Source organism: Dermacentor silvarum, chromosome 1 (assembly GCF_013339745.2).
Source record: "Dermacentor silvarum isolate Dsil-2018 chromosome 1, BIME_Dsil_1.4, whole genome shotgun sequence".
Lineage (NCBI taxonomy): Eukaryota > Metazoa > Arthropoda > Arachnida > Ixodida > Ixodidae > Dermacentor > Dermacentor silvarum.
The window spans coordinates 217,436,129-217,459,180 of NC_051154.1; the positions used below are offsets into that span (position 1 = coordinate 217,436,129).

Consider the following 23,052-nt stretch of genomic DNA (forward strand, 5'->3'; position numbering starts at 1 on the left):
GTAAGTAGCTTCAGTCACAAACCTCACAGCATAACAGGAACTTAATAGGGCTCCAAATTTCGAGTGAGCAATCGCAGCATGTAAAGGACAAAACTGTAATGTTATCGCTAAGTGCTGTGTTGCGGGGAGCGCATAAAATTAAAGAAAAAATAAAAGGGACATCTTCAGAATCTTAATCTTCGACGTTGGCACCATTATCCTTAGTCGCTCAGGTGATGCCAGATCTGTTTCCGAACGCTGCAGTTTTCCGCGCTCCCATTGACCAATTGTGCCATAGTAGCATATATACAGTTAATTAAGCAAACTTTCATCGAAGCAGCGCAAATAGTCTTTAAAAGTGCAGCTTATGTCTTGCACCGTGCAGGCTCTTTCTGCAATGGAAAACTGCCTTCCTCCATTCTCCTCAAGACAGTTGGTGCCACCCGTACCACTACTAAGAATGAACAGTGCGTACTTGCCAGTGTTTTCAAAAGCTACTGCACAGCAGCTGTATACACGATTGCATGACAGTTTGTGCGCCCAGCTTGCGCTAGGGCTAGCCAAGGCCCATACGAAATTTCAGCCTGTGATCTTTTTAATATGGTAGCCACGGTACATTTTCAGTGCAGGGAAGCTTTACTAATGCTGATCGCACACTCATTTCCACCACGAGTGGCGACCGCGTGTGACAGCAAGCATAATAAAATTATACATCAGCGAGGCGCCTGAAGACCAGGAGTGGGCCGTCCAACGGCCCAGGGCCATTGCCGGGGACTTCGGAAGATTTTCCTCCAGTGATGGACCCCTGGCAGCCTAGCCCCGGGCACCAACAGCAATAACCGTTGGACAAATAGTTTATTCCTATACTATCCTAGAAATGAGCTGTGAAGCTTCATTTGTAGTTGCACTGTGTTCTTAACTACTGTCCTTGTGTCCCATGTTTGTGCTCCATTTTATACTTGTCTTGAGCATATTACAAGTCAACATTAGGATTAACAAGCCGCATTACCTTTTTTTTTATTTTCCATTTTGTTGTCAGAGCTGCATGTATGGCCAGTTTAACGCAAAATTATTCCCATCTTTTTTTATTCCAAATCGGCCACTAGCCCTCCGTGATAGGTCAGAATGGTTTGGGTCCAGCCTATATAGGTGGGCACCACATCCATACAGGCCTAGACTGCTCTGTACTGTAGTTCGTACCTGATTATTCCGGCTCTTTTTCTTTCTTTCTGCCGTTTTTATAATAGAGATTAGTGGTTTCAACTGATTCCAGCAGCTGGAAATGTGTAAATTGCTAATGCAAAGAGAACACACAACGGACTTTTTTTTTTTTTTTTGCCAAATATCTTGGACAGAATGCAACATTCTGAAAAGGAATAGGTTTTAATTAGGTTAAAAATAAAAAAAGCACTTAAATCGTGCAAATTTAGAGCGATAAGTTGGAGCATCCACATGTAAATGCCTTTAGATGGCACCGCGAGGACTAGCGCCGACACAAATTTATTTGTGTGCAGGAAACCGTGGCATATTTTGGAGGTGCACAGCATGTACTAGCATCTTGCTGCTCTCAAGGCGCTGTGATTTGCTGAAAAATGGAATCGCTTTGGTGCTTCGTATGTATCTTTAATGCCTGCACATGAAGGCAATGATAAACAGCGCAATCTGTCCTGTAATGTTGGAGGCCAACCACGAAGAGTCGCTGCCTGCTGCCATCGGGAAAAAGAGTTTGGTAAGCTTCTTTCCTTTATTTTATTTGTTTGCTGTGTCTGTTGCAAGTAGAGCAATCTGGTTCACTAACCGATTCGCCGTTAGCTTACATTTGTTTATGTAATTTTTTAAAACTAAGTTCAGCCAACTAAGGGTGGAGGGGGGGAATATGGTGGGGGGATAGATGGATGGATGCTATGAGCGTCCCCTTTGGAACAAGGCAGTGGGTTGGGTTTTTTTTTTTTTTTTTTTAAACTAGTGCTAGTTAGATTGCAAATATATATATATATATATATATATATATATATATATATATAATTTTCCCCATTATACCAATAGTTTCGAGTCGGTGTTTGTCTGTCTGCCTTTCTCACGTCCTTTATTCTTGCAGGTCAAACCACAAGCAAACACCGGCCAACTAGCCCAATTTGCTGCATTACTGCATATGCAGGGACTCTTGTGCTGGTTGGGCGGAGGATGACTACGTGGGTCGCAGCAGCCATATAGCTGTAAGTCATTATTTTGGTTAGCATGTAGACGTATGCTATAGGAGGGAGCCGTAAAGTCAGCCTTGTAAGAGCAGTATTGACACATTCATTGTAAAACTAACAGCAACAATTGTTGCGTGACCTTGTACACTCCATTTTAGACTTAAGTTGGTCAAAGCATAATTAAAATTTAGGGTAAAACATTCATAACAGTCTGTGCTTCATATAGCAGCCATCATACAAAGGAACCTCAAAAAGTAAAATTGCCTGCATGTGGCCTTGTTTTTGCGTAATAAATATTTTATACAGTTGAGTGCTATAATCAAGATGCCGTTACGTTGCTTAAATATACCCTGTGAAATGCCCTCAGCCGATTTTCCTGCACAAGTAGTCCTTCCTCGGCTGCCGCAGCTAACAAAGTGAAACATTAGGTTCAGCACTGCCTTGTTTTCGAATACCCCTGCTGGTTAATCTTCACGTAAAGGAACTTGATGAAATGGCACATCCTTCTGCCTAAGTAGTGCTTCCTTATTCACAAAGTGGCTTTGGGACGGCCTGTTCCACATTTTCATATGCTGATTACAGCACACTCAGTAGCAGAAAAGCAAGTTTCACTGGGTGGATAGAATTTTCATCAGCAAGTTGATCTGGTTGTTCATAAGAGTTAGTTTCTCACGCAGCCCCTTGATCTAAGTTCTTGCTTGATAATGAGCTGCACTATCACAATGAATAAGATTTTCTCGTGGTAGAAAAGAAGAAAGAAGAAGTTCAAAAGGGCAATGAATTGGACTAGTTGGGGGCTGTTCAGTTTCTTCTTGCACAGTGTACCTAATGACGAAGATTGGAACAAAAACAATGGCTGTCCTCTTTGTTCCCGTCCTCGTCATTAAGTACACAGCGCAAGAGAAAACTGTGAAAGGAAAACAGAAGAAAGGCACTTTTAGAAATTGGTCCAGGCAATTTGCTTTTGACTTCAATTGCTTTTATCTTCGTTACTACTTTGCCCTTTAAAAAAGTTTTGTGGGAGAACTTTCTGGACAGTGCCTACAACTGCCAGTGAATAATATTTTGGGTGGGTTGGGTGAAGGGGGCCTTTAACAATTATATTCCTTAGTGCATTGGATGCTACTATGCCATGATATAATCTCGACCGAGTGAGGTGGGTCGTCACCGCAAGAATCGGGAGACGGTGGTGAAGGCGGGCATCGAGATGGTGAAAAATACAAAAGGTTGTATTCACTTCATTGGTACATGGTTTTGACTCTCTCCGAGTCTCGAGCGGTTCTGCCTAACATGGAAGCCAGGACATCCTTAAATAACCACTCGCGGTCTTGTAGTAGCCGATGTCCCCCTTGTGGACGTGAGCTTGTGGAATCGGTGCCTTTGACAGGTTATCAAGTCGATGACCTCTTCCCCTTCATGCCTTCTCCCTTGTGTGTTCGCCTTTGCGTCTGCTCTGAGCGTAAAAGGGGCGACGCTTTCTTAGGGATGAAAGCAATATCTCGTCGCGGGAAAACGCGTGGGCATGGTTTCCACACTTGCGGGAGCCGAGTTTCCAGGAAGACGATAGCGCGCGGCGATGTTTCCCACACTTACGGGAGCCGAGTTTCCAGGAAGACAATAACCGCCTCTCGTCATGAATGCGCGTGGCGATGTTTTCCCCACTTGACCTGTCGAATTCCTTGCCGATCATAACAGCCATCAGCTATACCAATTGGCCAGGCAGCCCTGCGGCCAAGTTGCTTGGATTGCTTGTAGAACTGAAACATAAATTCTTAGATCTGCTGAAACATTTGTTTTCGTTAACAGTATTTGCTTGTAGGAAAAATGTGCTTTTCTTTATAGCAAATTGCTTAAAAACTGAAATGTTGATTTGCTGATGCCGAAATGGCTCTATTGTTTTAACTAAAGAATAGTTTGCTCGGTTAGTTGGTATTCTATTCTTGAGTAGAGCAGCACAAAAATAAAAAACATACAAAAAAAAAGGGGGAGACAGCCACAAATCAAGGGATTGTTTGTTTTTCCATACTGCTTTTCTCAAGACTCTTTTAGCTAATTTATTAGAGCTTTTCATTCTTTACAGAACTACAACCTCTCTGTGTGCACAGCACTGCAGAGGCCATGCATGGATGGATGCCATTGGCTCCTGATGGTGGGCTCGTGACAGTACAAACAGTCCTCAACACTACCAGACATTGATGCCCTTCATCTTTGCAGCAGATGTATTGGTATGCTCTATCAATATCTCATATACTGTGAATCGCCCCATTCCTTCAAGTGTCCCAGATTTAGCACAGGTCTGCTCCAGATGACAGCCACACCCAAGTCATGAGTGCCATCTTACCAAGGGATGCTAAATGTGTCTTTAAGAGACGGGAAGATGTCGGTATGGATTAGAAAGCAAATGGGTGTAGCTGACATTGTAGTTGTCATTAAGAGAAGCTTAGCTTGGGCCCCGCAGGGGCGTCTGCGTAAGCAGGCATTTGTTGTGTTGCGACACCACAAACCCAAGCACGTGGGCGTTGGACCTTCCTGTATGTAGCCGTGCACGCATTAACCATGTCTGGGGGAAAGGGGGATATTGATGCCAGGTGGGGGGTTCAGACCTTTATGGCCTCTCGACGGAGGTAACGCACGTCTTTGGCCTCCGCTTCACGTAGACAGCACCCCCGGACTGACCCACCTGGGGGAAATCGGTAGTAGTTGCCTTTTCTTGCACTTCTCTCCAATCTTCGTCTTTCTCCCTCACTTTCAATCTTACCTGTCCTCTCTTTATTTCCTTTTACTTCCAATTTCCCAGGCAGCAAAGATTAACCTTGTATGAGTAGCCAACCTCGGGTATGCCTTATTTGGTTATAGTAGTGTCGTACAGCTGGCGTATGCAGGGCCTGTCCTATTAAGGTCCTGCAGCATAGCCTCGTTGGGCTTCATGGTGGGTGGCTGGCGCGGCTGCCGAAAATTCGATGTGTATCTATGGCAAGTCTTTTTCCTTCCACTTCATGATCGCTCTCGGAAACGAGGGCGCACCGAAGAAGTCTGCTTTTTTTGTTGTCTAAATGAGAATTTTCCTCGATTTCATGTCATACATTCCAAGAAAACGGAAAAGTTAGCGAGAATGATCCCTCCTTTTCTGGTTTCGAAATTGCTAACTGAAGCTCTTGGCACAGGTTATAAAATTTCCAAGTTAACAAGCGGAGATCTCCTTCTGGAACTTCGCAATAAGAAGCAATATGAAAGGCTGCCTAACCTTATCTTTCAAGGATGTTCTAGTGAATGTGACCCCGCATCGTACCATGAACACCACCCGTGGTGTCGTATCCGATCGTGATTTGATCGATCTAACAGAGTGTAACGAATTAGGTTCGTGTCTTATTTAACCGGCCGAGGTGTTGCCCCGGGGCAGAAAGAAACAAAGCCAGCTGCAAATTAACAAGCACAAAAACCACACTTTATATAAAAAACAACATCAAACAATACAGAGCAGGGACAAGATATTAATTCACTGAATCTCAACGTGAGTTGGCTGATACTATGATAACCAACCTAAAGTGCAACCCTGTGCACGCAACAAACAGCGCGAGGTTCAGCACAATGCTCTCAAGCTGAACGCGGTGGACGCGAAGGCTATGCAAAGTCCAGTTCTGCTCACTCAAGTCGTGAAAGAAAGTTCACCGGTGTTAAGTTCCTGCTCGAAATGGTCTGGCTGACAAGGTATAGGAGCGACACTCACAGACGCTCGAGGACGGCCGAGCCGTGCAGCTGTCTGGTCGTAGCAACGCCGCCCCGTCTTCGCAAACCAAGAGAGACGCCACAGGTCACCGGGAAAGCGCTTTGCGTCTGGGTGGAGGCCTCTGTGAGCCCGGGTCCAGGAGCCCGTCAAGCCCGTACCTCCGCACCCCAGCAGCCTTCCTCGAACCGTCCCTGCTTAAGACGTGCCCGGTAGACACCAGGCCATCGGGGAAACATCGATGCGGTTGGGTGAAGGCCTCGTACGCTCGGGTCCTTCTGGCCCTACGCGCGTACACCTCCGCACCCCAGCAGCCATTCTCGAACCGCCCCGCTGACGTGTCTCTTCCGGACTTTTTCTTCTTCAGATTCCTTTTTTTTTCTTGCGCCGCTCAGCGCGCTTGCGCCAAAGCCACATCGCAAGTCGTCGTCGTCGTCTTCATTGCACACACAGCTCGCGCGGCGCCGTAAATTTGCAACTCCTTGATCATCTGTCGATGACGACTAAGCGCACATCATGACACAGAGGCTGAATTACTAGAGGGCTGGAGTGAGCAGAATGTGATCAGTGTAAAACGAATCAAAATGAGTCGTGATGGTAAAAAAAAAATGCAAACCAAGCATCTTCTGACATTTGGTTAAGGTGTGCTGCTCGGGACAATCAAGGCAGGCTATGTGAAGATCAGGGTCGGGCCATGTATTCCAAATCCCCTCCCATGCTTGAAATGCCAAAGGTTCGGCCACAGTTCCCAGAACTGCCAAGGCCGACTAACCTGTGCCAAATGTAGCAACCATGAACATACATCTGAATCGTGAGAGAATGCTACACACTGTGTGAATTGTTATGGGGGCCACGCCAAGTGCGCGCAGACGTGCCCATCACGGAAAAAAAAAGAAATAGTGGCAATCAAAGTCAAGAGAATATTTTAAGGAGGCATGAAGGCGGGAATGCTTCCTGACAAATAGCTTTGCCAAAGTGGGGTGCCAGGGGGCAGAGTCGCAACGGCCTGCGGCAGCTGTCCGGCCTACACGCAGCGAGCCAACGGTGACGCCATCTGCCCCCTGAGTGGCAGCCACTGCTGCTTTGCCGACCCAGAAGGGGCCTTCCTCTAGCCCCTTCTGGCTGCTGTCCTCGAGGGTCTCGTTCCTTGAGATGAGGCCCTCTCGTCAAACAAACCGCTTGCAAGAGTTGGCGCCCAGCGCCTAAGGAGCGGCGAGAGTCTTTCGACCGCTACCAATAAAATGAAACCCCGCATTGCAGGGCCCGAAAAGGCTCTGTAAGCTAACTTCTCTTAAGCACACAGCCCAACTTTTTAAAAATGTGCACTCAAGTAGCTCAATGGAATGTCAGATGTCTTCACAATCTTGATGACGTTGAACTCTTTTGCAAATTTAGTCTGATGAGCTGTGTCCAAAAAAAAAAAAAAAAACACCTCGAAGGTACGCAAATTTTCTCCAACAATATGCCATTTTTCGTGAAGATCGCAATGATACTATCGCGTCATCCAGTGGTGTGGCTATCATAGTCAACAGAGGCATTGCTTGTCGGGAACTAAAACTGTGTGCGCCCCTAGAGCCACTTGCTGTCTGAGGGATGTTGTTTGATTAGCTAGTCGCTATTAGCTCTATATACATCGCTCCCAATTATCAATTCCATAAAACCAAATTTCAAAACTACATTGATGAACTTTCGGAGCAATACATAGTTGTTGGAGATTTAAAAGCATGTATCACTTTGCAGGGAGGCTACCGTTGCGATGGAAGAGGGCATTTAATAGAAAATATTTTTTTACCTCTGGTGCATGCTTACTCAATGAAAAGGAGCTGACATACTATAGCGTTGCAAACAAAACCTATTCCTCAATGGACTTGAGTATAGTATCCAACACACTCATGCCATACCTCGATTGGAATGTTATTAAGAACCCCTACAGAAGTGACCACTTCCCACATGTTCCCCTATGGAAGGTTGAATCAGTGAACTGGGTATTTTCGGGAAATAGCATGTTTATGGGGGGATGACATTGCTGGTCCTATATAGACGATGCTGTGGCTTACCTAACAGGTTTCATAATAGAGGCTGCCACAAAATGCATCCAACAAACTAATGGGCTAGCCAATAAACGTTGCATCTCATGGTGGAATGACGAATGTAAAAAAGCACGGAAAAGAGAAAACGGATTGCTTTGCGACTCACCAACTGCCGAAAATGTCATTAATTTTAAACAAGCAAAGTCTCAATGCAGAACACGTAGACGTGCTTAGAGAGATACCGTATAGACTCGTGTTAGGGCTGCACTTCTTTTTCACAATTTTGACAAGGTGCAGCCCTTGCACGGGACTGAACCAAAAGGTTTGGTCCCATGTAAGGGCGTTCAGTCTTGTGTAAGGGTCGCTACTAGATTGCTTTCCAGTATCGGCACGCAGAAGTACGCAGCTAGCAAAACTTCCCTGATGCACGCGCGCAGCATGGGGCTCCGAACGCGATTGTTTTGTCGTTGGAAACTTTTTTTTCCCAAATTTTCGCCTGCCAAGTTGGGGGTGCAGCCCTTACCCGAGTTTATAACCAAGAAAGAACGGAGCAAAAGAACAGGGATGAGACAGAAAACAGCCAACAAGCACAGTGTCTATACGGCAGTTGGGAGAAGTACCTTTGTAGTATAAATTCTTGGAGACAATACAAAAATGTGGAACAGAGTAAATAAATTAAAGCCATCGCACACACCCTTTGCCCTTAGTAAATACACAAGGTGATAGCTTGTAAGATCAGGCAGACTTTCTGGGCGAATATTTTGAATATATATCTCTAGTGCATCGCACTACACAAAACCCTTCAAGTTTAAAAAACGCGCAGAGCGACAGCCCCTTGAACACAAATGTATGCGAAATACGGCGTACAATTGACCATTTAGTCTCGCTGAACTTCAGGCATCTCTAAACTGTTGCAACAACTCGGCACCGGGTGGCGACCGTGTCGTGTCGCATACAAAATTATTGCACATACACTCTGAAACTGTAAAAACTCTATTAATCTTTTCAATGCCATGTGGGTGGCTGATTGTATTCCATCCTCTTTCTTGGAAGGAAAGTACTATCATCCCCATACATAAAAAAAAAAAAGACAAGTACCCATCTTTAGCCAGTAGTAATAGGCCAATAGCATTGACAAGGTGTCGGCAAATTATTAGGAAAAAAAAATTATAAACCGGCACTTGATTTGTGTTCTGGAAAGCAACAAAATCCTAGACCCCTCCAGTGTGGTTTCAAGGAAGGTATGTCCACAATAGACCACCTTGTTCGCATTGAGGCATATGTTGGAGATGATTTTATACATAAGCAGTTCTGTCTGTCAGCATTTCTAGACCTAGAGAAAGCTTACGATATGACATGGTGTTTCGGAATTCTCTGAGATCTTTAGGCGATGGTTGTCCATGGCAACATCGTAAACACAACTTGGTTATCTCTCTAATCGCGCATTGTGCGAAAGAGTGGGTAGAGCTTTGTCCGGGCCATACGCCCAAGAGACTGGTGTGCCGCAAGGGGGTGTGTTTAGGTGCACACTACTTATTGTAAAAATGAATTCTCTGCATACAGTCATTCCACACGCAATGTTTTATTGTTTCTGTCGATGATGTGCGGATAGGCTTCAAATCATGCACATCTGGGGGCAGGGACGTAGCCAGAAATGTTTTGCGGGGGGGGGGGGCCAAGCTTCTGCTTTCCGCTACGTCACGTGATCGATAATAAATATTGGTAGTTGAAGCAGACTCTATACATGTATATCAAAGACATGGGACCGCCCCCCCCCCCCCTCGCGTGTGCGTGTGCTTGTGAAAAAATTAAGTCAAAAGTAAAGTAAGCTCAGTAAATACAGTAAGTACGACAGGTACAGTGGGCGTTTGGAGCAACGGTCTCTCATCGCGCCACTGAATCGACCAGTCTTCGAAAACGCATCATTGAGACGACCCATGCGATCGAAGCGTAGATGGCGTCGTCCTCGTCGGGGCGAAGTTCGTTTCAAAAGTCAAGGACGGCTATACGCGTGAAAATGCACGTGTGACCAGGCTTTACCTACTCCCATAGCAATAGCTTGTTCGCTGCGTCTTTGCGCTAGAAAACTTAAATGCATGCAAAAACTCGCAAGACTTTTTTTTTTTTTTTCGAAGCTTTCGTCGCCCTGCTCCCTCATACGAGAGGGTTGCATTTCCTGCGGCAAGTGCATGGGCCGCTGTGTCTTCCGCTGTGTGCGAGCGTGCAGCCGTCATTTGCCTTTACGTCAACAGATTCAGAATTGTACAGAATATTTCACCGCACAGCATAGATATGGCATATGTACGCATTTTAAGTAGTGCGTGCAACTCATTTCTCCTTCACTTATGCCGGTGTAAACAGGAAGTGGCCTTGTACCTCACAGAATCTCGACTGATTGGTGTACTAGTGATGCAGGAATGAACTCCGGTCTTGTTCAGTGCATAGTGCGCATAATCAATTTCTCAGGTCGCTTGAACTCCGACGAGAACTCTCAGCGCCTGCAACAAGAGTTTACTTACGCTGTACTGCGCACAGCAGTAATTCATGCTTGTCGGCTGTCTGTTTCGTGCATTCTGTTGCGAGTCTGTGGAATTTCGCTGCTGTCATCAACCCCTTCGTGTCTACATTGCTGGTTTGGGATTCCACAACAAAACAGCAACTACCAGCCTTCCGTAATTGCTGGTTTGGCATTCAACAACACAACATTAACTGCCAGCCTTCCGTAGGGGCGCAATCGCAAACAAGAGACGTTTCTCGCGCAGACTAGATCCTGCGCGAGTGCGGCCTAACCAGCACCTGAAGCGGCGGAAATGTATACCGGAGATTTCGACCACCTCGGGTCTTTAATGTGTACCTAAATCTAAGTAAACGGGCCTCGAGCGTTTTTGCCATCATCTAAAATGCGGCTGCCACATTTGTTGTGCATTTGTTGCTTCAGAATGCGGCCCGCCACATTCTCGCCCAAAACTTCACAGAGTGTCAAAGCCTTGACAAACACCGTGACAGTGTTTTTCCATATGCAGACATGATTCGCTGTAAATTACCAACCCAAACGGAAGCGCCCAGGAATGAAATTGTGATAGTAGCACCAGTTTCATGAATTAAGTCAGCGCGAAGCGACGAGAACAAAGGGTGGGTAAGTGGGGGGGGGGGGGGTTGCAGGAAAAATTTAGGGGGGGGTGAACCCCCCCCCGGCTACGCCCCTGTCTGGGGGTAGTGATCGGAAATGCCATCTGAACTTGCACAGAAGCCTTGTCCACTCTCGCCTTGACTATGGTGCTATAATATATCATTCTACCATGCCAAGTGCACTAAAAATCCTAGACCCTGTTAACCATTTATGTATCTGCCTCGTAACTGGTGCTTTTTCAGGACAAGCATTGTGGAAAGCTTTCACGTAGAATCAAACGAGTGGGGACTCCATCTGCAGAGGTCACATTTCAGCTTCACATATTATCTAAAGGTACATTTGAATCCTGGACATCCTTGTTACAAAATTGTAAATGATGTGTTGCGTGTAAGGAAGCTTAGTGCAGAAATGAGTCCTAAAAAAGCCCACTTCTAAAACATCATCTAATGCCTCCAGCAAAGCTAGTACCAGTGTGGCAGTTGCAGCTGGTAGAATGTGACACGTTGTTATCAAGGTCACAAAGCACGCACCAGAGGCGCACATTCGAATGCACTTTCTTGAACTTCAGACGAAGTATACATGGCCAGAGTTATTACACTGGCACATCAAGGTCACAGGCCAGTGTGTCCTCTGCATCACTCGGACCATCCTTTTCTGAATCCGATGTGCTGCACCTGGAAATGAGTATATTTACTGCTGAAGCACACGCAGTACTATTGGCTGTTAAACATATTGGGAACACAAATATACAAAGAGCCATTATAATCACCGACTCTAAGTATTGTAAGATCTTTAAAGTGTTTCTGTAAAAGTAAAAATGCCGTACTAAATTCTCTTTATTCCTTTCTGTGTACAGTATACATGTCTAGCCAGCATGTCACAATGTGCTAGGTTCCTGGGCATAGAGGCATCGAGGGTAATATGCTGGCAGATAAAGCCACATCAGTAGCAACAAAAGCCTCCAACTCTATAGCTGTTCTTGCTGTAGACTTGAAGCTTTTCTTATGAAAAACGCTTAAAAGCTATTGGCAGCGCTCATGGGACACTGAAACATATAATACGCTTCATCTTATTAAGCCATAGTAAAGGGAATTGGTCACCCATAACAAAAACGTGAATTGAGGTGACGATGTGTTGACTAAGAATCAGGCACACATATAGCACACATTCATACCTGTTGACCGGCGATGACCCACCTATCTGTGGTGAATGTGGCGAGACTGTGCTTCTAAAAAATTTTGCAAGAAAAATTCTTTAATTTCTCAAAATAAACAGTGCAAACGACTGGACAAGTGAGTGCAAACATACACACAGAGCACACTGACTTCCAACTGAGTTTATGGGTGCCAGGTGACTTCTTTTTAAAACTTCACAATGAACAATTCAGCCACTGTACACATATACATTTCAATTAATTGCTTCCACTATTTGATTTTTTATTATTATTATTTTGTGTACCAGTGGAGATGACAGTTCTACTTGGGTTGTTTTATTCAGAACAGAAAGGCCCTTGAATAAGCGCAGAAGATATCAAGGTAATAGCAAGATGAAAGGAAATGGTTATGCGCAAAACAAAAAAACACGGACACAGAAATAGACGGGGATGAGCGCAAACTTTCAACTGACTTTATTTTTTCCTGCGTTGTCAATATATACTCTGAATGACGTAGGTACAACAATGGTTATCACATGACACACCTCAAAGATTACAATGTGCCGCGCAAGAACATCATCTCGGTTTCTTTTAAAGAAATTGATGTATCACTTATACAGCCATCTCCTTTTGACGAAATATGAAAGGCTTCCAACAGTTCACGGGCAGTAGTATCGCGGCTTTTGCCCAAAATTTTGATGCCTCGGAAATTTGGTACACACATGCAATGCCGGACGTGCACAGGCAAATGCGCATTCTCATTATTTTTAATCGACAGCTCATGTTCCCTTGCATGAACGTTGACGCACCGCCCAGTTTGCCCTACGTATGTCTTTCCACATGATAGCGGAATTTCGTACACGCCAACCGCACATTTTACGTAGGGCGGCTCGTGCTTTTTGCCGCATCCTCCAGGATTCTTCTTGTTAGCAGCAGAAATCCTCGGGCAGAGACAAGCGAACTTGCGCGGGGCTGAAAAAACAATTGGCACAGCGTGCCTACTCGCAACCTTCTTCAAATTGTGAGAGGTACGATGTATGTTGGGCAACACTTCAGGACGGCTCCAGCACTGCAGCCCAGTTTTTGCACCAGCGCGGGCTGCTTTCGACTCTCGCAGAAGAACCTCTGCAACTGCCGTAACTACGTTCGTGCAAGGGAACATGAGCTGTCGATTAAAAATAATGAGAATACGCATTTGCCTGCGCACGTCCGGCATTGCATGTGTGTACGAAATTTCCGAGGCATCAAAATTTTGGGCAAAAGCCGTGATACTACTGCCCGTGAACTGTTGGACGCCTTTCATATTTCATCAAAAGGAGATGGAAGAAACTGAGATGATGTTCTTGCATGGCACGTTGTAATCTTTGAAGTGTGTCATGTGATCACCGCTGTTGTACCTACGTCATTCAGAGTATATATTGACAACGCAGGAAAAAATAAAGTTGAAAGTTTGCGCATAACCATTTCCTTTGCAAGTATGAACCAACTCGCCCAGCAGAAAGCTTTACTGAGTAATAGCAACAACATAAACACTGAGTAGCTCAAAACAGAGATCATCAAAGGATAAAAAGTAACAATGAATAATGCGGTAAAAATTAACGTCAGTGAGAAAAATGACAGTGGAACGGTAGCTTCCTGGGGAATAAAATATTAAAAGAAGTTGCACTCTAAATTGAACCAGCATACAGCGCCAAGGAAAACTTGAGCAGCTGAGCATGTCACATCGACATAGAGAAAGGTCGAAGTGCTGACTCAATCAGCGTTGCAGATACTCCACCTCTTTTCTAGAAAGGGAAACGGACGCAACACTGACACAGGAAGGATATAGCGTGCAATGGATAATGCCTCGAAATCTCATGTGCCCATTGATATCGCTAATTTGCAATTGCAAGCATCTGGAGAAGCGTCTTGCATCCACATGTGGCACAGTGTAAAGCCGAATTGGTACTAGGTGTGGACTTTCAACTGGTTGCATGCTCCCGCAGGCATTTTTTGCATCTTCTGGTTTGAATAATGTATATACATGCACATGAAAATTAAATCTTGTGCATAACACCTCATATGCAGGGCACAAGCTGCATGGCATCTCTTGCTGCAGGCATTGAGTCGGTCACCACTCACATTCACATGTTAACAAAGGCCACCGAGCTTGTTTGGGGCAGAGAAGACTACCCTTACACTGGCGCATCCTGCAGCCTTCTTGATCCTGTGCGAAACCTTGTGCATAACGTATGGGATCGTGGCAGTTCTTATATTATCAGCTCTAGTTTGCAACATTGCCCTTTTTGTGTGCAATTCATGCGGAAGCGTCTTGGCCAGGTTGCAGAGGAAGAATTCAAAGATGCCGGCATCTTTTAGTTGATTGATTTGCGAGGCAAAGCTGCGCACATCATTCTTGATCCTCATCCTTTCTTGATGGAAATAAGATTGGACCTCCTACAGAGGCTGCCTAGCTTATTGGGCGCTGAAAAAAAGAAAACGCACTAACATTTAGTGGCAGGGCTGTTTTTCTTAAATTATGTGATAAGCGATGAATATAGGGAATCGCCGCTGCCTTGTCCACATTGACATTCGCAGCAATTACAAACTGGGCTTCTGTGGATGTAGTACCTTGTCTGAGCAGTCCTTCCGCTACTGATACCAGGACATGATTGAGATATCCTGCTCATGAAATCGACAAAAACAAGTCACCTTGTTCCTTCAGGAGCTCATACTTCTTTCAATCCGTGACCGCTTCCTATAAAAAAAAAAAAAAAAAAAAAAAAAAAAAATGGTGAAGCTTTCGAATTTGTGAAATGTAATGCTGACAAGGGCCTGAAGGTGTCCTCAATTGACCTGGAGGACTCGTGTTATTCCCTTCCCCAGTGATGCCTAATGAAGTGCATATAAATAACTATTCATGAATGTGGTGCTTGGCTTTTATTTATCATCTACTTATATTCAATGACATGACAGCTACCTTCTGCAAAAGGAAGGCATGGTACATGGGCATTCTTGCATTTCTCCCCCATCAAAATGTGGCCGCTGCGGCTAGGATTTCATCCCACGCCCTCGGGCTTAGCAGCGCAATGGCAAAGGCACTAAGCCACCACGGCAGGCACCATTAGGCAGTCAATGTTTCTTAGTCCTCTTCTGAGTGGATGAATTATGTGAGCATGTTAGACACAGCCATGTGAAGGAAGTTGCTGGCAATTGTGAGCAAGGAGCATCTGATTGTGAAGATCTATAGTGCATGTGACAAACAAAAGAAACGGGACTTGTGTTGGCATCAGAAGATTTAATGATGTGTGAGGGCATGACAAACAGCATCACCATTAAGAATAATAAAAATGCGCAAGAACACGGGACACAGAGGTGGACACGGGATGTGCACCCATCCTACATCCAGCTCTGTTCTGTGTTTCGTGCGCTGTTTTATTATTTTTAATGAATCCTTACCAACTAGTCTGTTGTACTACAGTTCTTCAATGCATTGTCATGCCACTTGATGCAGACATCTAGTGTCAAAACCATGTTTGGATGCTTTCATGCTCACAGGCCTGCTAATTTGATCACCTCGAGGAAGCATGCACATAGAATTGAAAGAACGGCAGATGTCGCTCAGTGGTCAGCGTGCCACATGGTGTTTTAGCAGTACCAAGTAATCATTCACACTGCACCATGGGCTGATCTCTACAGCTACTTACTTGGCATACACTAGTGTTGATTTTGAACCTTAAGTGTGAAGCATTTTAGGGGCCCGGGCTGTTAGCGTCTGTCGTGTGATCACACTCAAAAAACAAGTGCTCAAAACAGGGTCAAAACAAGTGCAGAATTGATCAAAACCGGTTCAAAATAAACTAACATGATTCAGAATAAATTAAAAGACAAAAATAATAATCAAGCATAAAGCACATTAACAGAAATTCGTTAAAATGCTTCTATCAGCAAAGGCTTTGGCTCCATGTGCGTGGTGGTTTGGCTCCATGTGAGTGGTGGTTTCCCACCAGTTGTGCCTTGGCACAACTGGTGGGAAACATGTTTTGTTTCCAAACCTGCATTTTCACAAAACTGTTTCATAGATATTTCGAAAGATCAAAATTTATCAGTGTTCATATGGGGGACTTGTGCTCTCTTTAGAATGAATAGGTGTGACCACTGCAGAATATTGTAAAATATAGTCTTAAATTTCTTGTTGCATTTGTGGTTTGCATAGATGAATGCATGGTTCAAAGCAGCTCTAAAGAGGCGGGACAACGAGGATTAGACAAATTGCTGTCTTGTATCAGGCATTTTGTAAATGAACCCCAGATGACTTACTGGTCAATTCTAAATCAATTCGACAAAGCATTTCTTTTATTATTATTGTTGTTGTTGTTGTTGAAGTTGTCAGTTGTTGAGGCATAATTTTTTACCCTCCAAGATGCCAAGGGAATTGGCGATACACGTGAAGCATATTTTTTATAGTATTCAGTTGTATCTCACTACACTCAATGGATGTAAAGAAATAGAATAATCTATTTTACTTTGTCTCCGAATGGTCAGTCCCTTTTTCAGAGAGTGCGTAGGCCCAACCCTCCTGGTAGATTCTGCACTTTTCGAGAAACAAAATAGTCTTGGCAAAAAGCCAATCGCTGCCGGCCACATTTTGATTGGTGCGAAATACAAAAACAGCCATGTCCTGTGCATTCGAAGCACTTTAAAGATCCCCTGGTGGTCAAAATTAATCCGGGTTCCCTCACTATGGCGCATGCCTTATAATCAAGTCGTGGTTTTGGCACGTAAAGCCCGAGAATTCAATTAAATTCAACGTGGCCTGAATACAGCAACTTGTAATAAAAGATGTACTTTTTTAACAGAATGTTAAATGGTAATAGGAAAAGTTAAACTGGCTATTGTGAACCCAGTAGCATTATTGGAGAACAACTTGTAATTCATGTATATAGTCACGCGTCATGACCGCATATATATTTTTGCCATTCCAAAGAGCAAGTTCGCTGAGGTGCTTTGAAGTGGCGAGCCTACATCCATGAAAGGCAGCTTACACTGAGCAAGGTCTTGGCGGCAAGAATGCCTGCTTTGTCTGGTAGCGTAGTTATACGATTTACTGTGTTCCTGCCCATCACGAAAGCTCCTGGTGCTGACAACCCCCTTTTCTGTGATTAACGTTATGGTCTCAATACCACATGAATACAGCACATAAATGGTAGGACAATAAACATTTTTACTGACTCTCTGGAGGCCTTGAAATCGCTTCTGCCATTCCTTGTTAGCGATTGGAAGTACCATATAAAACAAGCTGTGCGAGATCTTCATCTATCACATGGGGCCAAGGTGCACATGAACTGGGACCTAGGGCAAGCGAGCTGCTACAATCCTGCTCATCTGCTCCAATGGACGATGTCCCTATCGTGCCAAAGCTCATGGAACCGGAAGATGTAGGAGACCAGGGCAAATTAGAAGCAAAAAATAGAGCTTCCGGCAAGACTGCCACACAACACCCACCTGGTCCACAAAGCCAGAATTGGGAGTATCCCTTACGGACGATGTCCTGGCCTGGTGGTGGACCACCTTCAGGGGAACATGAAACTCCCGAGGCAGCGCTGAGGAGGATGTGGTCACCATGGGACGAAGCACGTTCCTCCATTGCACTTGCTATCACTTCTGGGACATGCAGCATGGGAGCGCACACCAGTCTGCACTACTTGCCGTGGGAATGCCCCGGCCTCAAAGAAATACGAAAGCAGCACAGAGGGCCAACCATCTGGTTAGATAAATGGATTAAACTGGCTGCTTAGGCTGACACCCAGTGCATGTTGATGTCACTGTGGCACTTTGCATGTGAAGCCAGACTGCAAGGTCGCTACTAGTTTTTACCTATCCAATTGTTATTCCCCCTCCCTCTACCTTGGCCAGAGAGCCATCCATACAAAAAAGCTTTACTCACTCAGTCCTCAAATTGTCAGTGCATGCAGAAACTGGCATTTTCAATATAATAAAAAAAAAAGCATCCACAGTTCCCCCGATTGTTATCGCAGGCAAAATGTTACTGCACTTGCTAATATGCTGTACACAAATTTTGTACAAAGTGGCTTAATGTACGAGCTACATTTCCAGCATTCGAAATAAAATTTTCATTAGGGTAGTTGAGAGTTTCCAGTTTTATGCTGTGAGCTTACCTACTCTAGATAACCCACAAGTGATGGCGCCTGTTGAAGCACTTGCTCAATGGTCATGTTTACGATAAGAATGCATGCCTGAAAAACTTCACAGTTCAGAAAATTTGTCCTAGTTAAGGTATCTAACTTTGAACTGTCTTTCTAGGGCTGTCACTCTAGCTAAGCAGGAAGCTGGGAGGCGGCAGTGCAAGGCCCGATTCTTTTGACAACTCCGAGCATGAAAGTACTGAATGAGCGAATCAATTCTGCAGAAATCTGCGAGGTAGAGCATGTTTCTTGAAAGGAGGAAAGTTGTTAGTTAGTCTTAAGTGGATGGCAATTTTCTCGTTTCCCGAAACTTCCACTTGATGTGTTGAGTAAATCGGATCTGCACAAATACTCACACTTGCACATATTGATGAATTTGGCTCTTCACTGCCATCGGTAACTCTCCTGGCTAGCTCGGGCAGTCTTCTATGACTGCCCTGGTGAAGGCCCTGGTCTCAGGTTTGATACCTGTACCAAGACAGATTTTTCTTGTGCTGCAGCAAAGGGTATTTTTGTTTTACGTTTTGCTACTCTCATGTGGATGACCATTTTCATCAGGCGCTGTCATGTGAAGAGCTTGTTCTGAAATTTTTTACTAAGACTAACTACATAGTACATGTCGGAGCCATGCATCTTGCACACATCTCTGATTAGCTGCTAATTAGCAGTGGCGGACTTAGCAATGGGACATAATTGCTTTTCAAGTTGGTACGTATTAGACTAGCATGTTATGAACATGAAAACCCATTTTTTGTTTAGCCCGCTTAGATTCTGAAGGCAGCATCTTCATGGAAGTTGAGCAAGTAATAGTCTCCATGAAACTTGTCATAAAATTTGTTTTTAGTGGCCTAAACACAAGAGACGAAGATGTAACATTGCATGGTAGGTTGCATATTAATGCTGCATTCTGTTTTTTTTTTTTTGTTTTTTTTGTATTCTGAAGGCACCCCATGGGTGCTTTTCGTTGTCTCTGGCGAAACAATGGTGTAAGCCAAGTTGGTGTGAATTTTTACAAAAACTGATGGCAGTGCACTTAAACCATTTCCACTCGGTTCCACATACATTCGATTATATGTCTGGGATGAATGTTACGTAATGGCTTTTGAGTTGGTTTTGAAAAGGGTTAAAGGCCGGGTACCAAATTGGGCAACCAAGGAGTGAAGGGGTTAAATTGAAACCCCTTGATAAGCCAGTGTATCTGATGCATTTGTGCATCAGGATGACGAGGTAATACCGTGCTAAAGTGACTAGCTTTTCAGAGACAGTCCTATTTTTGAAACTCAAAAGGCTGCCCCAACTTTTTTTTTTAACATAGTGGAATGTTCCATTTTTACCAGAAGTGTGACGCAGGCTTATAAATTTGTAGTGTACAAGTTATGTCTGTCGAAAAGTTCACCTTGTAAGGCCTGCTATTTGTAATATGCTGCGAACTGTTCTTTTGGTAACAATTGTAGCCTCCCCCCCCCCTTTTTTTTTCATAAATACTTATGTTTCGATATCAAATTACACTGAAGATACCTTCCCAATCTTTCCAATAAAGGATTCTATGTCCTGTCCGCATTCCTATCTTATGTATTGTGAACGCCTCTTAGCACGAAGACAACTACAACGAATTTGCCTGTACAATGAAGGAATGACGGTGATTGCTTGCATTACAACAAACGCTTGGAGGGACCGGCGCCGCCACTGCGCTGCCCTTTATCTGTGGCGGCCCTCATCCCTGACTCAAAAAGAAAAGCCCAGCAGCCCGAACAGCTGAGCACTTTGAAGAGGGGCACCGTGTTTATAATCGTGTAATAAGTGCTATGGCGATAACACGGTCAGCAAAAAGCAACACTAGAGTTGTGAAAATCTGCTTGCTCCGGCTCAGTGGCGGTGATGTGAAGTATACAGAGCTCAAAGAGCTGGCCATGGAAACCGACATTGGCATTCACTACTACACATCGATGAAGTGTGCTGTTGCAGAGAGCGTTTTAACCTATCCGATCAGGAGTTCACTAACTTCAAGCGCCTGCCAGCACTTCCCTTCTTTACATTCCATTAGCCGAAGTGTGCATTAGAAAATTAACTCTATTAAAATATCTTTTAAGTTCAATATTCTTTACTTTCGCCCTATGCATACAACATGCATCAAATTCATGCCAAATAAGGATTTCCTATTGCTGGACATGCTTGGCCAGCACTATTGAAAGTGGTACAGTGCGGAATTTGACAACGAAGTTACCTTTATAATGGAGGATTTTAGAGGTCCCAAGTGGTTTGTTACAAATGTGTATTATTGTAACCTGCATCAGTAAATTAAGCTTCTGCACTATCAAAATCGGTAGTCTTACTGTGAAAGGAATACAGAAATATGCATGCATGCATGTCTCTTGCAATGCAACATATGCCACGTGTTTCACATTAACTAGAACCAAACTTTAGAGGTGCACATTTGATGAATGAGGCCAGCGGCATATTGTTCACTGGCGTCTTGAGTTACTCGTACAATTTTTGAAATGGGATTAGTAAGCTAATTAGGATAGGTTTAATTATGGGAAATTTTAAATACTTGTTTTAGAACATGTCATATTTGAAAAGTTGGTGTGCTTCATAAACACCTAATGAGGTTGTTTCCGTGACATTATATTTCAAATGTGTGTTTTTTATAGGCTCTGAAGGAAGCCTGTGAGATATGAAAAGATTGTCAGTGCACGCTTACCATGTCTGGATAGCAGTGTTCTCAATAATGACAAAAAAAAAAAAGCCTGCATGCTTGTCGAAAGCATACGAATGTTTGCATCCATGTTCAGTGGTGGCCTGTCACTTATCATTTAGGACCGTGATGGATTTCAATCTTCACAATGATTGTAGGGACGTATTCTGAACTCCATTGCTCGTTGCTTTCTTTTGCGATTGGCATGCAGGCTTTGTTCTTTCGAAACACAATTGACATTGCTGCCGTTCATAAGTGCAAGCATGCAGCGATATCCTCTTTTCTCATATTTCATGGGCTTTCTTCCGAGCTCGAAAAAATAACTATGTGAAAGATAACATCATTGAAACAACTTTATTAGGTGTTTCTGAGCATGCTGTACAACTTTTCAAATGTGAATTATGCCTTATAACAAGTGTATGTTGAATTTTTCATAATGAATAGCTTGAGTAACGCAAGATTGCAAACAATATATGGTTGGTCTCATTTGTCTAAGGTATACCACTCTATTATTAAAGTTAGATTCTAGTTACAAGAAACACACAGTAGAACAGGTCACCTTATGAATGCAGTGTTCTCCAAGCCCAATTTTCTTTGATTTTGCAGGATGCTGTACCCATACTAGTACTGCCATCTCGGCGGAATGCCGTTGCTATTCTGGACGGATACCACCTAGTATCAAAGCCATCGCTAGTTTCAGTGGTCTGTCATCCTGGCTTGCTCCTGACATTTCAGGCGGTGGAAGAAACTAGAGAATACTTCTGAAATGTGTGCTAGTTTGTGTGCGCAAAAGCTCATTTCAATGTTAGTTTCATTCTGGGTGTTGGGAATTTAACGCTGGTGCAAGCTGTAGACAATGCCCATTTTTTAAATGATAAACTGTTGGACATTCTGTTCAAAATCTTGCAATAAGGTGCTAGAAAAACTCATTTTTTAGATGTACTGTGCCACTGCTGCAATGGCCATTATTATGCAAACTTTGGCTGGTGGCTGAAAGGGCTTGGCAATCTTATGTCACTGCCAGTGAAAAATAGAAATGGTGTCTTTAAAGAAACACCTTCTGTCACTTGGTTGCTGGTGCCTGCATGCTATAGAGTTGTATTGCCTACCTTGCAGCAGGTTTGTTTTATCTGCATCTGGTGTATATGTAAAAATATAATCCAGGGATGGGGGGGGGGGGGGGGGGTGCACGGCGTTTCCCAATGGCACATCAGCTCTTACAGCCACGTTTCTGTGTCTCAAGTTATAAGTGCAAGGAATCTTGTGGACCACTGTAATGTTAACTGTCATGTGATATTGCTTTTGTAGTTATTTTACTTTCATTGTGCCAATGCTTTTGATTTTATTGTAAATGTACTGTTGAAATAAATTTTTGTTCAAGTGATAGCTTCGTTATGTTCTCTTGGGCCCCCCTCCAAAGTCACCACTTGCAAAGTATTGCACTTAAAAAGCTGCGAGGCCTCCATAAGTCAACCCAAATAAAAAAAATTAAAAAAAGCTCCTTCAAGGTGCAATACAAAACTGCCAAAGCTACCCATAAAAGCTCTCAAAGGAAGTAAAATGAAAAACCTCAAATGCCTCTGCAAGTACTCCCTCCAGAGACAAAACAAAGCTCCCAAAATGTGTCAACAAGAACTTCCTAGTCATTATCCTATGTGCTTCCAAAAGTAGCTCAATGAGGATACCCAAAGCTCGCCTTACGGCCTTCCAACTATGCGCATTGTGCTTATAAGATGAGCATGCCTACTGCAGTGCGTGCAATGCTGATGTCTGACCATTACAACAGCGGCATTATACCATACACGTTCCGGCGTAATTGTTGCCACAAGTAGTGCTCATGTAGAAATATCTCCGTATAGAGGTGTCCTTTCCGCATGATTATCTTTTTATTGTTTACACAAGTCTCGTTTTGGCCACCTGCGAAGTACTAGTTGCCAATTTCTTCAAAACTAGCATGC

At 43.9% G+C, this 23,052-nt stretch overlaps 1 protein-coding gene across 2 annotated transcripts in view; it reads left to right on the plus strand.

Annotated features, from left to right (window-relative positions):
• LOC119436771 (tubulin alpha-1C chain) overlaps positions 1-23,052 on the plus strand; it is a 32,655-nt gene that overhangs the window by 4,148 nt on the left and 5,455 nt on the right. The window contains exons 1-3 of one of the 2 annotated variants that reach the window (XM_037703760.2): positions 1,569-1,708; positions 2,078-2,195; positions 4,258-4,402. The exons of the other annotated variant lie outside the window; for it this stretch is intronic. Of the exons in view, the coding sequence (XP_037559688.1) occupies positions 4,373-4,402 (30 nt within the window). The 5' untranslated portion in view covers positions 1,569-1,708; positions 2,078-2,195; positions 4,258-4,372. Of the gene's footprint in view, positions 1-1,568; positions 1,709-2,077; positions 2,196-4,257; positions 4,403-23,052 lie in introns of those variants that run through there. 2 annotated transcript variants of the gene reach the window in all.